This window comes from Podarcis filfolensis (assembly GCF_964270895.1).
Source record: "Podarcis filfolensis genome assembly, chromosome: 10".
Classification (NCBI taxonomy): domain Eukaryota; kingdom Metazoa; phylum Chordata; class Lepidosauria; order Squamata; family Lacertidae; genus Podarcis; species Podarcis filfolensis.
In genome coordinates, this window is record NC_139612.1 from 73,329,775 (window position 1) to 73,345,446 (window position 15,672).

Below are 15,672 nucleotides of genomic sequence, written 5' to 3' on the forward strand. Positions count from 1 at the left end.
ATCATGCAACAGAAACTGCCCTGGTTGCGCTCGTTGATAATCTCGGATGCGCTAGAGTCTGAGGGGAAAGCTATTTCCTGGTTCTGCTAGATCTCTCAGTGGCTTTGGAGACCTTTGGCCATGGTGTCCTTCTGGACCCTCGAGGAGAGCTGGGGAAATGGTTATGCAGTGGTTCCCCTCCTTCCTCCTGGGCCATGTCCAGAAAGTGGTGTTGGGGGATGACTGTTCTGACCCCTGGGCTCTCACTTGTGGGGTGCCTCAGGGCTCCGTCCTCTCCCCCATGCTTTTTAATATCTATAGGAAGCTGGTGGGAGAGATCATCAGGGGTTTTGGGCTGGGTGTTCACCAGTATGTGGGTGATACCCAGCTCTTCTTCTCATTTAAATTGGAACCAGTGAAGGTGGTGAATGCCCTGTGTTGGTGCCTGGAGGTGGTTTGAGGATGGGTGGCGGCTAACAGATTGAGGTTGAATCCTGACAAGACAGAAGTACTGTCCCTGGGGAACAAGGGGTGGGCAGGTGTGGGGGACCCCCTGGTCCTGAATGGGGTAACTGTGGCCCTAAAGGACCAGGTGCACAGCCTAGGGGTCATTTTGGACTCACAGCTGACCATGGAGGCGCAGCTCAATTCTGTGTCCAGGGCAGCTGTCTAGCAGCTCCATCTGGAACGCAGGCTGAGACCCTCCTTCCCCGCACACTGTCTCGCCAGAGTGGTGCATGCTCTGGTTGTTTCTGGCTTGGACTACCGCTATGTGGTCTACATGGGGCTACCTTAGAAGGTGACCCAAAACTGCAACTGAATGGGAGCAGCCGCCGAGACCACATATCACTGCTCCTAAAGGATCTTTCCTGGCTCCCAGCACATTTTCAAGCACAATTCAAATTGTTAGTGCTGATCTTTAAATTGTCATGGTTGCATTTTCCAGGCATAGAAAAGTATTGATCTAATGCAGGCTTCCTGAAACTCGGCAGTTTCCTTTCTGCTGAGAGCTGGTGGTGGGATAAGTTGCGATGAGGTTATGAAGAATCTTTCTTGTTTTGGGGAACCAGATGAAGCTGGTTTAAACTGGAGTGAGCCAGGCTTGTTATCCAGTCCCAAGGTTCCTCTGACATTTAATAGAATATAAATTACAAGGCCGAAAGGCGCCTGGTCCCACTTCCTAGTCTCCTATTTCTCTACTCAGCTTGTGTGATTTATACTTGAGTGCTGTTTTGGTATGCTGAGTTAGGGTTTTACATAAGTTAAGTTTTTCCTCTTTTTTTGGATCCTGTTATGCTTCTTTGCCTTCAGTAAAAAAGTTATTTGCTGAATGAGATCGTTATGGAGCAGCAAGATCTGCAACCTAAAGGCCTCAACAGCCTCGGCCCTGTACACCTGAAGGAGCATCTCCCCCAAAATCTCTCAGTCTGCACAGGCAGGTGGTCCTTCGAAGGTCTTCTGCTGATTCCCCCCCCCCCCTGCGAGAAGCGAAGTTACAGGGAACCAGGCAGAGGGCGAGGAAATGGGCAACATTCTGACATTTAGAAGACAGCTGAAGGCAGCCCTGTATCGGGAGGTTTTTAATGTTTGATGTTTTACTGTCTTTTACTTGTACTGGAGCCATGCAGTGGAAGAGAAACTTAAAGATGGACGCCTGAGAGAGAGGAAAAGGTTTCTGGCTGCATCCTGGGTGGGATTGCAGAAATGAAGAGCCGCTTCTGAGAAGGCCTCTCCCCTCCCCTCTTCCTGGAAAGGGCAGGGGCTTATGGGGTGGGAAGAGGATGGAGCTTGCAGGAAGGAAGGGGAGGGGGGACACGACCCCCCACTTTCCAGGGATCTGTCTCTGGTCTCCTTGAAGGGGTGGCCGATTCCTGGGTGGGAGGGAGAAGCCAAGGCGGCCCCTACAGAGAATCCCCGCAGGCGCCACCAAGGTGAAATCTCCCCAAAGACTGGTCTTCCTCTCTCCCCCACACCAGTGCTGCACTTCCCTGCCCCAGGGATGCTCCCCCTCCCCACTTCCTCGACTCCCTCCCTCTGTCCCAGAGGCCCCCCTTGGCGCGGCTCTGGCTTTATCCGTGCGGAGCCCACAGGGCCCCAGGGATGCCTACGCGGGGGAAACGGGGCAATGGGGTCCTCGTGGGGACCCCCTGCGTAGCTTCCCCATGTCCGCCGCTGCCAAGGCGCCTAAGGGGCCAAGGAAAGCCCCCTTCGCAGCACGCGCGCAGGGATCCAGACCCCACGGAAGGCGCTTGGGGGAGCTGGCGGGGGTCTCTGGGTCCTTCTCTCCCCTCCCCCCGTGACCCCTTTACCTCTTTGTTCTCGCTCCCGATTCTCCTTTCCTTTCCTGCAACATCCACGGGGGGTCCCCTGCCGCCCCTCTTCCCTTTTCCGAAAAGCGCCCCCCGAGCTACGCCGCAGAGCAGCAATCCGGCCCAAAAGCTCCACGTCCGGGAGAAGCAGGCAGGTTGGGAGGGGGGCTCTCTCCGCTCATTCCGGAAACAGAAGCCGGATGGGAGGAGGAGGAAGAGGTGCGACATACGGGGGAGGGGTTGAGGGTTGTGGGGGCGGGGTGAGAGGAGGATGTACCGGGAGGGGAGGAATTGAGGGGGGCGAAGGAGAGGAAGGTTTCCCCCTTCCTTCTTCCTTCTGGGGATGAGGAGAGCGGGGAAGGGGCTGATCCCGGCAATCCAGCTGCAAAGTGCGGCCCCCCCTACAATGTTTACACTGAAAATCCTTCCCTCCCCCCGCCCCCCACGCCATGATCTTAGATCCATTCCAGGTTTTAGGTATTGGTGCACACTGAACAGCGGGTTAGGCTTTGTGACTCCTGTGTTAGGGAAAAAAAGTGGCTTTGCTTTTTGCACACCCAGGTAAAATTCTTCCTTTGTGTCTCCGTCAGAGGCAAGACAATGAGGCCAGGAAGAAAGCAAGGCAGGTGTTGATCTGTTTGCGCGCAGAGCCGCCCCCCCCCATGCAAGGAGTGAAACAGCCCAGAACTAAAGCGCGTTGCAATTTGTACATCCTCAAATAATCGACGCCCCCGTCACAGAGAGAGCACCCCAAAAACATCCCCGGTTGCGCCACAAAGTGAGTTGTACATGGAAATCAGCTCAGACTCCATGTTTTGGCAACATGACAAGTCTGTCTGTCAGCCGGGATGCCTGACGATTCCTGCTCCCTGCCTTTTCCTGGCCAGCCTGAGAGAGCATTGGAAAGGGTGGATTTCTTGACCCCCGAATCCATCATCGCAGACCCGTTTCATTCAGGCCTAGAGATCTGCTCTTTGGACAAGTCTGCTTGGATCATGTGGATCATCAATGGATCATATGGATCATCACTGGATCATCCATGATGTCATACCCACCTCACGGAGGGGGGGGCTCAGGAAGAATCTCCTGCCGCGTGACTGGGGGAGTCTGGAGGCTGACGGGGGTCAGACAGGGCTCCTGTTTTGCTCTCCTTACTATTTCAGCTCAGGTTTTCCTGGCAGAAGTAACATTTCATCAAGAAATGGGTGGATTCATTGAGGAAACGGGGCTACGTTGCAAAGAGGCAAATGTGTATACTTTGTTACCACCCAGTGAGTTGTGTTGCAAAGGCCATTTGCAGAAAGGCTCCTATTGTATCACCTGCGGCTACATGTTTTGATCTTTTTGCGGAAATGTTTTCCTCGGGCTGAGACCATTTGGGGCTTTCAAGGTCAGCACCAACACTTTGAATGGTGCTCAGAAACGGACCGGGAGCCAGTGAAGATTTCTTTGGACCCGTGTTCAGGGGCCAGCTGTTCAGCTGCTGTCCAAAACTGAATGTATCCCTTGCCGGAAGTAATCCATAAGCCTCTCCTCCTCCGCCTTCTCGGGATGCCATTGCTGCGCGATTCTCCGGCTCTCGAGAGAGGGAGAGGCGTGAGTTGGGTGCGCTCGGCTTGCCAAGGGTTAAACGGAATCGAGTTAGATTCCTAGACAGGAAAGTAAGACGTGGGGGGGCAGGGTCCTCCAGAGCGAAAGCCCAATCCCTCCCTTTCCTGCAAGAAGTCGGGCGTGTGGGGGTCCCGTTGGTTCGGCTCTGCAGAGGCTGCCTGGAGGCACCTGCTGGGATCCGGTGAGTCTCCTCTCTCCCAGGATAGGGCCCATGGGGAGAGCGGGGGTCCCAGCGCTGCATGGCAAGAGGGGGGCAAGTCAGGGCGCGGAGGGTCGCAGGAGGGCGGCAGCTCTGCGCTTCCTTTGCATGGATGCGCTGCTGACCCCTTGGGTCCAGGAGTGGGGGAATGCATGCAGAGAAACCCCATTCAGATGTATGGATCAGTCCCCTTTTATGACAGAGGTTGTCCGCGGATGGAAACATTCGGACATGAAATATACCCTGGTCCCTAAAACCTCACTGGTGCAAGGAAGGAAGGAAGGAAGGCAGAGAAGAGAAAGCGCTTCCTCTTGCAGGACAGAGTAAAACCTGTGGAACTCCCTCCCACAACAGGCAGAGGCCACCAATAAAGGTGGCGTTAAAAGAGGAGGAGGCCAATCTGTGGAGGAGGAAGGGAGGGCAATGGGTGGCTCCTCTTCTCTGTCTCCCCTATAGGAGGGAGGCCTCTGGCCTGATCCTGCAGGGCCCATTTTCTCCTCCAGTGCTCAGTTCCTCCAGATGCAAGCGTGGCCTCTCAGATTGCCTGGGGTTGAGCTAGATGATCCTTGGGGTGCCATCCACTTCTATAGTTCCATGAAAGCACCACTGGAGGTCTCACAAGCCAAGGCATTGAGAGCAGGAGAGGTCCTGCTGGAAAGGAAACAACCAGTGCAACTGTTTTAAAACAGGAATCCAATGTGTTTGTTGTGGGGGGACTCAGTGGGGAGGGGTAGACCCATGGATGCCACCTTGATCTCCTTGGACAAAGAGGTGGGAGAGAAATGCCATTCATAAAGAGAGGCAGCCCAGCCAATCATCTGGCTGCTGCATTTTGGGCCAGTTCCCGAGTCGCCTTCAAGGGCAGTTCCACACAGAGAGCGTTGCAACCATCCCATCTGGTGCAGAGCAGAGAGGACCAGGGCCATGTCCTCTCTGTCCCAAAAGGTCTGTGGGGTGGGGAACTAGCCTGAGCTGGACATGGGCACCTGAGCCTCAAGCGACCATGATGGACCCAGGAGTGCCCTCAAGTATTCATCACTGGGGAGGGGGCATGTTAAGCAATGTAACATCATCATCATTACTGTTAGTTCCCTGCCCATCACCCGAATTTCCAAGAGCAGATTACAAAATTTAAAAAACAGCAATAAGAACAGTTGAAAACACATTACACGCTTAGAAAGGCGAGTCCCACTTTATTTGCTTTCGAGTGTTGTTGTCCTTTGACCCCACCCACATGTCATTTGGCCCTCAGAAGTTAGCCAGATAAGGGAATAAATGTGCTCTGAATGGGGTTGGGCAGGAGACAACTCTTGAGGAGTCCTGAGTTAGGACCTCCACCATAACCCAATGCTCAGATAACACTCAGTACAAATGAGTCACTTGTCAATCACAGTTCTGGCTTCATTCCTTGATTGAAAACTCTGAAAGGCAGCAGCAACCAGGCTGATTCATCTCTCAGAAAGACCAGCAGTTCCCTGCACATTTTGCATGGTCACTTTCCCTCTAGGAGGGCTGGAGATATACCGTATTTTTCTCTCCATAAGACACACTTTTTCCCTCCTAAAAAGGGGAAATGTGTGTGCGTCTTATGGAGGGAATGCAGGCGGGAGGCAGGCAGAAAACACCCCCAAGAGCCGCACATACGCTCCGCCCGGCTCTTGCAGGCTTTTCCCCTGCAGTCAGTCCCTTCTCCCTCCTCGTAGAAAAGCCCGCAGAAGCCGTGCACCCTTTAAAGAGCGTGTGGCTCTTGCTGGCTTTTGTGGGAGGTGGGGGAAGGGACAGAGGGCAGCCCCTCAGTCCCTTCCCCCACCTCCTGGAAAAGCTCCCAAGAGCCACACTCCCTTTCACTAGCCGCGTGGAGCATGTGTGCGGCTCTTGGGGGCTTCTCCCTCCTGGGGAAAAGCCTGCAAGCGCCCCACACACGCTCCACGCGACTCGTGAAAGAGAGCACTGAGCAGAGCCTGGGATGCATACAGGCTCTGCTCAGAGCTCCCTTTAAAAATATTTTTTTTCTTGCATCCCCTTCTAAAAACTAGGTGCGCCTTATGCTCTGGTGCATTTTATGGAGCGAAAAATACGTTTTCCTTCTCCTTTCTAAAGAAACCTCAAGAGTCTGGGTTGTGGTGCAGTCCAGAGCTGGCTCTTCCAAGACTCATACATACTTCCTCACGGAATATTTTTCTCTTCCAGGCAATATGTCAGTTTTGTAACAGAGCGATGTATTTGCTTTGTAGAATTTGCAAGGATCTCTAATTCAGACAGACAGAGCTTGGCAGAAGATCAAGGGATTCTCTCTCTTGGAGGCTTCCTGAGAGCACAGATGGATGAGAAAAACTCAGCTGGCCCTGAAGCAGGAAGAGGCCATGCCATCAGAACCGGGAGCAGTGGGGGATTCTGGGGGAAAACTGTGCAGAAGATCCTGGGTGAGGAGGACACTCTCCGCTCAGAGGTGCAGAGCCAGCAATTGAGGCAGTTCTGCTTCCAGGAGGCCAAAGGACCTCGAGAGGTTTGCAGCCGACTCTACCACCTTTACCATCAATGGCTGAAGCCAGAAAGGCACACGAAAGCTGAGATGCTGGACCTGGTGATCTTGGAGCAGTTCCTGGCTGTCCTTCCACTGGAGATGGAGAGCTGGGTGAGGGAATGTGGAGCGGAGAGCAGTTCCCAGGCGGTGGCCCTGGCCGAAGGTTTCCTACTGAGTCAGGCGGAGGAGAGAAAGCAGGCAGAGCAGCAGGTGAGAGAGACTTTCATCTAGATACTCCAAAGGGGCTCCGAACGTGAGTGACAATATCTGAAAATTCTCTGTTAATATACCATCCTTTTTTGGAAAGCAGCCATTCAGTGCTATCAGATTGCCCTTCAGTTTTTGCCTCTGTCATTCCTTTTCTAACTCTTCTTCATAGTTTCTGTTTTGAATATTTGTTGCTATTTCAGAGACAGGATCTGTTTGCAGAAATGGGCCCAGATTCCTCTGAGACCAAAAGGACTCGGTTGAAAACCAGAGAGAGGCTGCTGGGTAAGGAAGGAGTCCGTTCTCCATTTGGTTCCTTTCTGTGGATATCAAAACAAATCCATGGGTTGTTTTCCTCTTTTTTTGGGGGGGGGGGAGAAACTTGGGGCCTGGAGCACCAAGGAGGGAGTTGTATTTTTTAACCCAACTAAATTATGAAATGGGCCCAAATGTCCAGATGCACTCAGAAGGTGAGACTTTTTGGAGAGCAGCTGCATTCCTGGCTTCCCACTTACCTCTGTCTCTTGCAGGTGACCAGATGATGCCAGCAAGACCTCCTCTTCCATCTATTCCTGGTGGTGAAGGAGAAGCAACGGCTGTGGAAGCAGCTCAGGTAGAGGGAGGGAGCCCTGTGGGGAAGGGGGCTGAGGGGTGGGGCAGCCAGGGTGCCTCTGGCCCCCAAGGAATCTCTCTCCTCCTCTTGACTTCTGTCCAAGCTTCTCTGAAGGCATCTTTGTCCAGGGCAGCTTGGACAGAAGCCAAGAAGCTGGGAATGCCATTCGAAAAACTTAATGTGCTGAGAATAAGGAACAGCCACCTTGCCTTAACTCGCCTTCTGAAGGTCAATAAGATCATTCATAAGTCATTGTAGTTTTATTTCTAGAGTTATCATTGAATGCTAAAATAGACTTCTAAGCAGTTCATCAAGGCTACAAAAAAACAGTTCCCAGGATTCACCTATCCTGTCACATCAGTTGCACAATGGGGCTTTCCCCCCCTTCTCCTCCCTCCATTCCTGCAGTGCACTTCTTGAAGTTGTCTTTAGGGCATCAGAAGGGTCTCCCCCCCCCCCCAAGAACATCACATGGGGAGCAGAGAGGGGATCCTTCCATCGGGCACAGACAGAAGGATTTTAAGAACACAATGTAGAGTTCTACACATTTACACAAAGATTAATGTCCATCACTAAATCACACAAGAAAAGAATTCCACTAAGACATTAAAAGCAGCACCCACAATTAAAACGTGCAGCAGGACGATCCCATTGAAACAAAACACCATTTACTGAGCAGAAAGAAACAGCAATGTGTAGCAGACAACCTTAGTGCTGTCTAAAGAGGACCTTTTCCTTTCTCTCTTAGGGTCCAGTGTGCTTTGAAGATGTCACTGTTCATTTCACAGATGAGGAATGGGCGTTGCTGGATCCTGACCAGAGAGCTCTGCATAAGGAAGTCATGGAGGAGAATCATGGGATCATGGCCTCTCTCAGTAAGGCTCCCTTTTGGATTGTAATCTCTCTTTGGAAATTCCATGCATATCTCTCTGTGATAAGCCTCCCTGGTTTTGAGGGAGCTCTGCAGGGCCACTTGCAGCACCTGGGATTCTAATACCCCCAAAACTGACCTTAAATGGAGGGCTATCAGCATGTTTTGACCGTGGACATGATGAACCCAGCATACAGCTTGCTGAGAATGGAGTGGGAACATGCTGGGAATTTGAGGTTAGGAAAGCACATCTTTGTTTAACACTGTCCTGCCTTGTATTTCCCAAAATCTTCCTGACACAGAGCTTGTGGAAGGCATTGAGGGGTTTTGCTGATGGTTGTAATTGTCCACAATTCACTTCACAAAGCAGCTTGCTCAACACACAATCCTGATAGACCTTCATCTTGGTATTGGTTAGCATCTCATTCACCCATACGGTGGTCCCTCGGGTTACAGACACTTCAGGTTACAGACGCTTCAGGTTACAGACTCCGCTAACCCAGAAATAGTACCTTGGGTTAAGAACTTTGCTTCAGGATGAGAACAGAAATTGTGCGGCAGCGGCATGGCGGCAGCGGTAGGCCCCATTAGCTAAAGTGGTACCTCAGGGTAAGAACAGTTTCAGGTTAAGAACAGACCTCCAGAACGAATTAAGTTCTTAACCAGAGGTACCACTGTACTTTTTTGGAGAGGTGAGCCATTGCCGTAACTGCCTCGCCAGTACCCTTATCCTGTCAGCATCAACGAAGAGGTTGTTGGTTCCTTAGGTAGACACAATCATCCACCACCTCCAGTGGCTGAAACTCCCATAGGCACATTTTGCAACAGGGAATGTCATAGACACGAGCAGTTTCCGAGCTCTGCTCGCAGAACCTAAGATTTCAGATTAAAACTGCAGAGTGGAAGGAAAGGAGGACCTTTTTCTGCCTCCCCACTTCCAGCTACTCTCTGAAGGCCAAAGGAGAGACCTGTCAAGGTGGTGTCTGCTCTTCGCAGTAAACACCCCCTGCTCACTCAGGGAGATATTTACAGTTCTTTATTTACATATGTACAAACAGCTACAGTTCAAAATCATGCATCGGAATCCGACGAGTCAGATTCGGGGAGTGGCTTCCTTCGGCTGCTTCTCCAACACAGCAGATGTGGGAATCTCTCAAGACGTCTTTGATTCTCTCCTCGCCTGTGCCAAAGGCACCGCTTCCCCTTCTGTTCCTGAACTCCTTGGTTGGTGGCAGGGCTCTCCAGTACTGCAGAGCCCTGACACCACTTGACTGCTCTCCGCCTTCTCCTCCCCTACTTCGTCCATCATTTCCCTGTTTTCCCCGTCTGACTGTCCCTGCTCTGTCCCTTCCCTTGACCCCAGGGCGTTCCCTGTCTGTCCCGGGACATCACCCCCCACTAAGCCCCCCCATCTGTCTCGCTTTTGTTGTCTTCTGAGGATCTGAAACCTACAAGTGGTGATATACCTGTGGGTGCGTGCATTGCGTTATTGTATGCGAACTCTGCCAGGATCAATTTCTCTACCCTTGCTGGTAGTTCACATAGCATGTCACGTGTTGTTGCAAGGTAGCGTTTGCCCTCTCTGCCTGTCCATTTGTCTGAGGATGTCTAGCTGAGGTGAAACTTATTTCTACCTGTAACAACTCCATCAACATCCTCTAAAAACACTAAGTAAACTGACTTCCACGATCTGTGACCAGCCTTGAAGGCATGTCGTGCGACCTGAAAACAATGTCTACAAACAACCTTGCTGTTTCTTGAGTGGAAGGTACGGTTACATACGCTTCAGGTTACATACGCTTCAGGTTACATACGCTTCAGGTTACAGACTCTGCTAACCCAGAAATATTACCTCAGGTTAAGAACTTTATTTCAGGATGAGAACAGAAAACGTGTGGCGGCAGCAGGAGGCCCCATTAGCTAAAGTGGTGCTTCCGGTTAAGAACAGTTTCAGGTTAAGAACAGACCTCCAGAACGAATTAAATTTTTAACCCGAGGTACCACTGTATTTTAGTGCAAGGTACAAAAAGAGCCGTTTTGCTTAGCACATCTACTACTACCAAAATGACCGGGGTTTTTTGTGTGTGATGCTGGTAGGTCAGTAATAAAATCCATGGCTATCACTTCCCACGGTTTGTTAGGGGTGGGTAATGGTTGCAACAACCCGGCAGGTGCTGTCCTTTCCCCTTTTGCCCTCTGGTAGACTTTGCAGCCTTTAACGTACTCCTCTACCTCCTCCTCTATTTTGGGCAACCAGAATTCCTTGGTAACTAAGTACATAGTCTTGTTCTGACCAAAATGCCCTGCAGCCGGGCTGCCGTGATGCTGTCTAAGAATTTTGGCCCGCAGTTCTTCCCTCGGCACATACAGCACCCCCTTGTAATAGAGCAATCCCTCCCTTTCCTCAAAACTTCTCTCTCTGTTCTCGCCTTGCCTGTCTGTCCCGTGACAAGACCTTCTTAAAAAATTAGGATGGTGGGCAGGGGAAGGACTAGACCATGTGAAAAATGAAGATATTATTTTAGCTGCTGTTCATTCCTTTTCAGCTTTGTATTTTTGTCAGAAGAGAGTGCATAGGGACATTCCATTTTTGAGCCCATAACCTAGGTTTAAGGTCCTCTTTATGTCCTAGCTATCCTATCTCTGTTTCTAACACTGCCCACCTCTAGTGTGTGGTCAGCAGTGTTGATGCATGGAATTCTTCCTCTATCACAAGGGTTAGTGATCAATATTCAATACAGTGGAACTCCATTTCTTCCTGCAGCTCTAATCCATTTCTTTTTTCATTGCAGGTGGTGATGATTCGGAAATAGAGAGAGAGGATGCCCATGACAGAATCCACACAGTGGAGAAGCCATTGCCACTCTTGGAGTGTGGAGAGAGCTTCAGTCACAGCTCCCATTCGACTACCCACCAAAGAAATGCTATTGGGAAGAAACCCTATCAGTTCTCTGAATGGGGAAAAACTCTCTGTTGGAATGAAAGCCTCACTTCACAGGAAATAATTCCCACAGGGGAGGACCCAATGAAATACTTGGAATGTGGAAAGAGCTTCAGTACGAGTGCACATTTCATTTCACATCAAATAATTCACAGCAGGGAGAAACCCTATCAGGAATTGGATTGTAGGGAAAGCTTTAATACAAGCACAACCTTCCGTAAACACCAGAGAATTCACAGGGGGGAGAAGCCATTTGAATGCCAAGAGTGTGGAAAGAGCTTCAGTCAGAGCACCCATCTCACAGCCCATCAAATAATTCATACAGGTGAGAAACCCTATCTGTGCTCGGAATGTGGGCGAAGCTTCAATCACAGGGCGAATCTCACGGCCCATCAAAGAATTCACAGTGGTGAGAAACCCTATCAGTGCTCAGAATGTGGGAAGAGTTTCACTGTGAGCTCCGGTCTCGCTTCCCACCAAAGAATTCATACTGGGGAGAAACCCTATCAATGCGTGAATTGTGGAAACAGCTTCAGTCAGAAGGCAAGTCTCATTTCCCATCAAAGAATTCACAGTGGTGAGAAGCCCTATCAGTGCTTGGAATGTGGGAAGAGCTTCAGTCGGAAGCAAAATCTCACTTCCCATCAAAGAATTCACACTGGTGAGAAACCCTATCAGTGCTCGGAATGTGGAAAGAGTTACTGCCATAGAGCCAATCTCACTTCCCACCAAAGAATTCACAGCGCTTGGAACGTGGAAAGAGCTTCTGTAAAAGCGCCCATCTCGCTACCCATCAAAGCATTCATACCGGGGAGAAATCCTATCAATGCTTGGATTGTGGAAAGAGTTTCCTCCAGAGAGCCGATCTCACTTCCCACCAAAGAATTCACACAAGGGGAAAACCATATCAGTGCTTGGAATGTGAAAAGAGCTTCGGTAAGAGGACCAACCTCATGGCCCATCAAATAATCCACACTGGGGAGAAACCCTATCAGTGCTTGGAATGTGGGAAGAGCTTCACCCAGAAGGACAACCTCACTTCCCACCAAAGAATTCACAGTGGTGAGAAACCATATCAGTGCTTGGAATGTGGAAAGAGCTTCAGTAAGAGGACTAACCTCATGGCCCATCAAAGAGTTCATACAGGGGAGAATCATAGAATTTTAGACCTGCAGGAGACTTCTGGGTCGTCTAGTCCACTGCAGGACTCTCAACTAAAGCTTCCATGACATATTGCCTTCAAACTTCTCCTTACAAACCTCCAAGGAAGGAGAGTCCACAACCTTCCAAGGGCATCTCTAATTTGAAGCCATTGATTTGGGTGCCAGCCTCCAGAGCCGGTGAAAACAAGCTTGTTCAATCTTCCACGTGACACCCCTTCCTGTTCCTCAGAAGGCTTGGTTTCCCAACGCTTAATTGCCTTGCTCACCCCCCTCTGCACACCTTCCAGCTTGTCAAAATCCTTCTTAAATTGGGGCACCCAGAACTGGACACAGGACTCCAGGTGTGGTCTGAACAAGGCAGAAGAAAGTGGGACTATTACTTTTCTTGATCTGGACACTTGACTTCTTTGGACGCAGCCTAGAATAACAGCCTATTTCGCTGATGTTGACTCATGTTAGTCTTGTGGTCCACTAAGACCCCAGGTCTTTTCCATATGTACTACTGACAAGCCTGGTATGTCCCATCTTATATTTGTGCACCTGATTCGTCTTGCCTAGGAGCAGAATCTTACCTTTCTTCTTAGCGAAATTTATTGGATGCCTTTATATACCACCTGTTTCTTCAAGAAGCTCAGTGTCGTCTTAAGTCGTTCTCCCCCTCATCGTTTAATACTGACAACAACCCTGTGAGGTAGGTTGGGCTGTGAAGCCATCACCCAGTGACTGAGTGGAGATTGGAACCCAGGTCTCCCAGTTCCTAGTCCAAAACTCTTAAGCACTGCACCCCACTGACTCTCAAATGAGACTCTTGGAAAGTGCATGCATGCGCATTTACCGAAAGTTTCAGTGCAATGTCTTGGTGTTTGTATTTAAAGTTTTATACGCATGTATCAATGACATTAATATAATAATGGTAATTATTTAATTACAGTAGAAGAGTAAATTTTAGGAAATGCTAGATGGTGATAGGGGTAGTTTGGAGTTTGGAATGCTGGGATCGAGCAATTGAACTGAACAATTTCCCCATAAATCACAAGATCTAAAATATAAAAACAAAATACCAACAGCAGCAACCCCCGAAAAAAACCCCCAAATTCAAGAGTCTGTTCAGCAGCCTCAGCTTTTGCAGCTGGAGTCAATCCAGGCTCTCCCCTCCCAGGCTAGGTGGAAAAGGTCTCTAAGGAGAGAGCCCGTCTTCTGGGACTTGCAGCCAAGATGGTTGGCTGCCACCATTGGAGGGTGGAATGGAATGGGACAGTGGTGGCAATTGTGGAGCAGGGCTGGTTAGACCTGTAGTAGAGAAACAGCATTATAATCCCCGTTGTTGCAGCTGTAGCAAAATTTCAAAAGAAAAAGAAAAGAAAAGAGAACATTTGAAACCACGTTTGTTGTTGTTGTTGTTTAGTCGTTTAGTCGTGTCCGACTCTTCGTGACCCCATGGACCAGAGCACGCCAGGCACCTCTGTCCTCCACTACCTCCCGCAGTTTGGTCAAACTCATGCTGGTAACCTCGAAAACACTATCCAACCATCTCGTCCTCTGTCGCCCCCTTCTCCTTGTGCCCTCCATCTTTCCCAGCATCAGTGTCTTCTCCAGGGAGTCCTCTCTTCTCATGAGGTGGCCAAAGTACTGGAGCCTCAGCTTCACGATCTGTCCTTCCAGTGAGCACTCAGGGCTGATTTCCTTAAGAATGGATGCGTTTGATCTTCTTGCAGTCCATGGGACTCTCAAGAGTCTTCTCCAGCACCATAATTCAAAAGCATCAATTCTTTGGCGATCAGCCTTCTTTATGGTCCAGCTCTCACTTCCATACATCACTACTGGGAAAACCATGGCTTTAACTATACGGACCTTTGTTGTCAAGGTGACGTCTCTACTTCTCAAGATGCTATCTAGGCCTGTCATTGCCCTTCTCCCAAGAAGCAGGCGTCTTTTAATTTCGTGGCTGCTGTCACCATCTGCAGTGATCATGGAGCCCAAGAAAGTAAAATCTCTCACTGCCTCCATTTCTTCCCCTTCTATTTGCCAGGAGGTGATGGGACCAGTGGCCATGATCTTCGTTTTTTTGATGTTGAGCTTCAGACCATATTTTGCGCTCTCCTCTTTCACCCTCATTAAAAGGTTCTTTAATTCCTCCTCACTTTCTGCCATCAAGGTTGTGTCATCTGCATATCTGAGGTTGTTGATATTTCTTCCGGCAATCTTAATTCCAGCTTGGGATTCATCCAGCCCAGCCTTTCGCATGATGTATTCTGCATATAAATTAAATAAGCAGGGAGATAAAATACAGCCTTGTCGTACTCCTTTCCCAATTTTGAACCAATCAGTTGTTCCATATCCAGTTCTAACTGTAGCTTCTTGTCCCACATAGAGATTTCTCAGGAGACAGATGAGGTGATCAGGCACTCCCATTTCTTTAAGAACTTGCCATAGTTCTCTGTGGTCGACACAGTCAAAGGCTTTTGCATAGTCAATGAAGCAGAAGTAGATGTCTTTCTGGAACTCTCTAGCTTTCTCCATAATCCAGCGCATGTTTGCAATTTGGTCTCTGGTTCCTCTGCCTCTTCTAAATCCAGCTTGCACTTCTGGGAGTTCTCGATCCACATACTGCTTGAGCCTTCCTTGTAGAATTTTAAGCATAACCTTGCTAGCGTGTGAAATGAGTGCAATTGTGCGTTAGTTGGAACATTCTTTGGCACTGCCCTTCTTTGGGATTGGGATGTAGACTGATCTTCTCCAATCTTCTGGCCACTGCTGAGTTTTCCAAATTTGCTGGCATATTGAGTGTAGCACCTTAACAGCATCATCTTTTAAAATTTTAAATAGTTCAGCTGGAATACCATCACTTCCACTGGCCTTGTTATTTGCAGTGCTTTCTAAGGCCCATTTGACTTCACTTTCCAGGATGTCTGGCTCAAGGTCAGCAACCACACTACCTGGGGTGCACGAGACATCCATATCTTTCTGGTATAATTCCTCTGTGTATTCTTGCCACCTCTTCTTGATGTCTTCTGCTTCTGTTAGGTCCTTACCACTTTTGTCCTTTATCATGGTAATCTTTGTACGAAATGTTCCTTTCATATCTCCAATTTTCTTGAACAGATCTCTGGTTCTTCCCATTCTGTTGTTTTCCTCTATTTGTTTGCATTGCTCATTTAAGAAGGCCTTCTTGTCTCTCCTTGCTATTCTTTGGAAATCTGCATTCAGTTTCCTGTATCTTTCACTATCTCCCTCGCATTTTGCTTGCCTTCTCTC

General features: G+C 49.5%; 1 protein-coding gene across 1 annotated transcript in view; it reads left to right on the forward strand.

Annotated features, from left to right (window-relative positions):
• Positions 1-3,999: 3,999 nt before the first annotated feature.
• Positions 4,000-15,672, forward strand: part of LOC310744088 (uncharacterized protein) — a gene marked incomplete at its 3' end in the record, with an annotated part of 165,157 nt that continues 153,484 nt past the window's right edge. Inside the window, exons 1-5 of the mRNA XM_083574830.1 lie at positions 4,000-4,080; positions 6,333-6,832; positions 7,033-7,114; positions 7,360-7,442; positions 8,191-8,317. Coding sequence (XP_083430956.1) covers positions 6,419-6,832; positions 7,033-7,114; positions 7,360-7,442; positions 8,191-8,317 — 706 coding nt within the window. The 5' untranslated portion in view covers positions 4,000-4,080; positions 6,333-6,418. The remainder of the gene's footprint in view (positions 4,081-6,332; positions 6,833-7,032; positions 7,115-7,359; positions 7,443-8,190; positions 8,318-15,672) is intronic.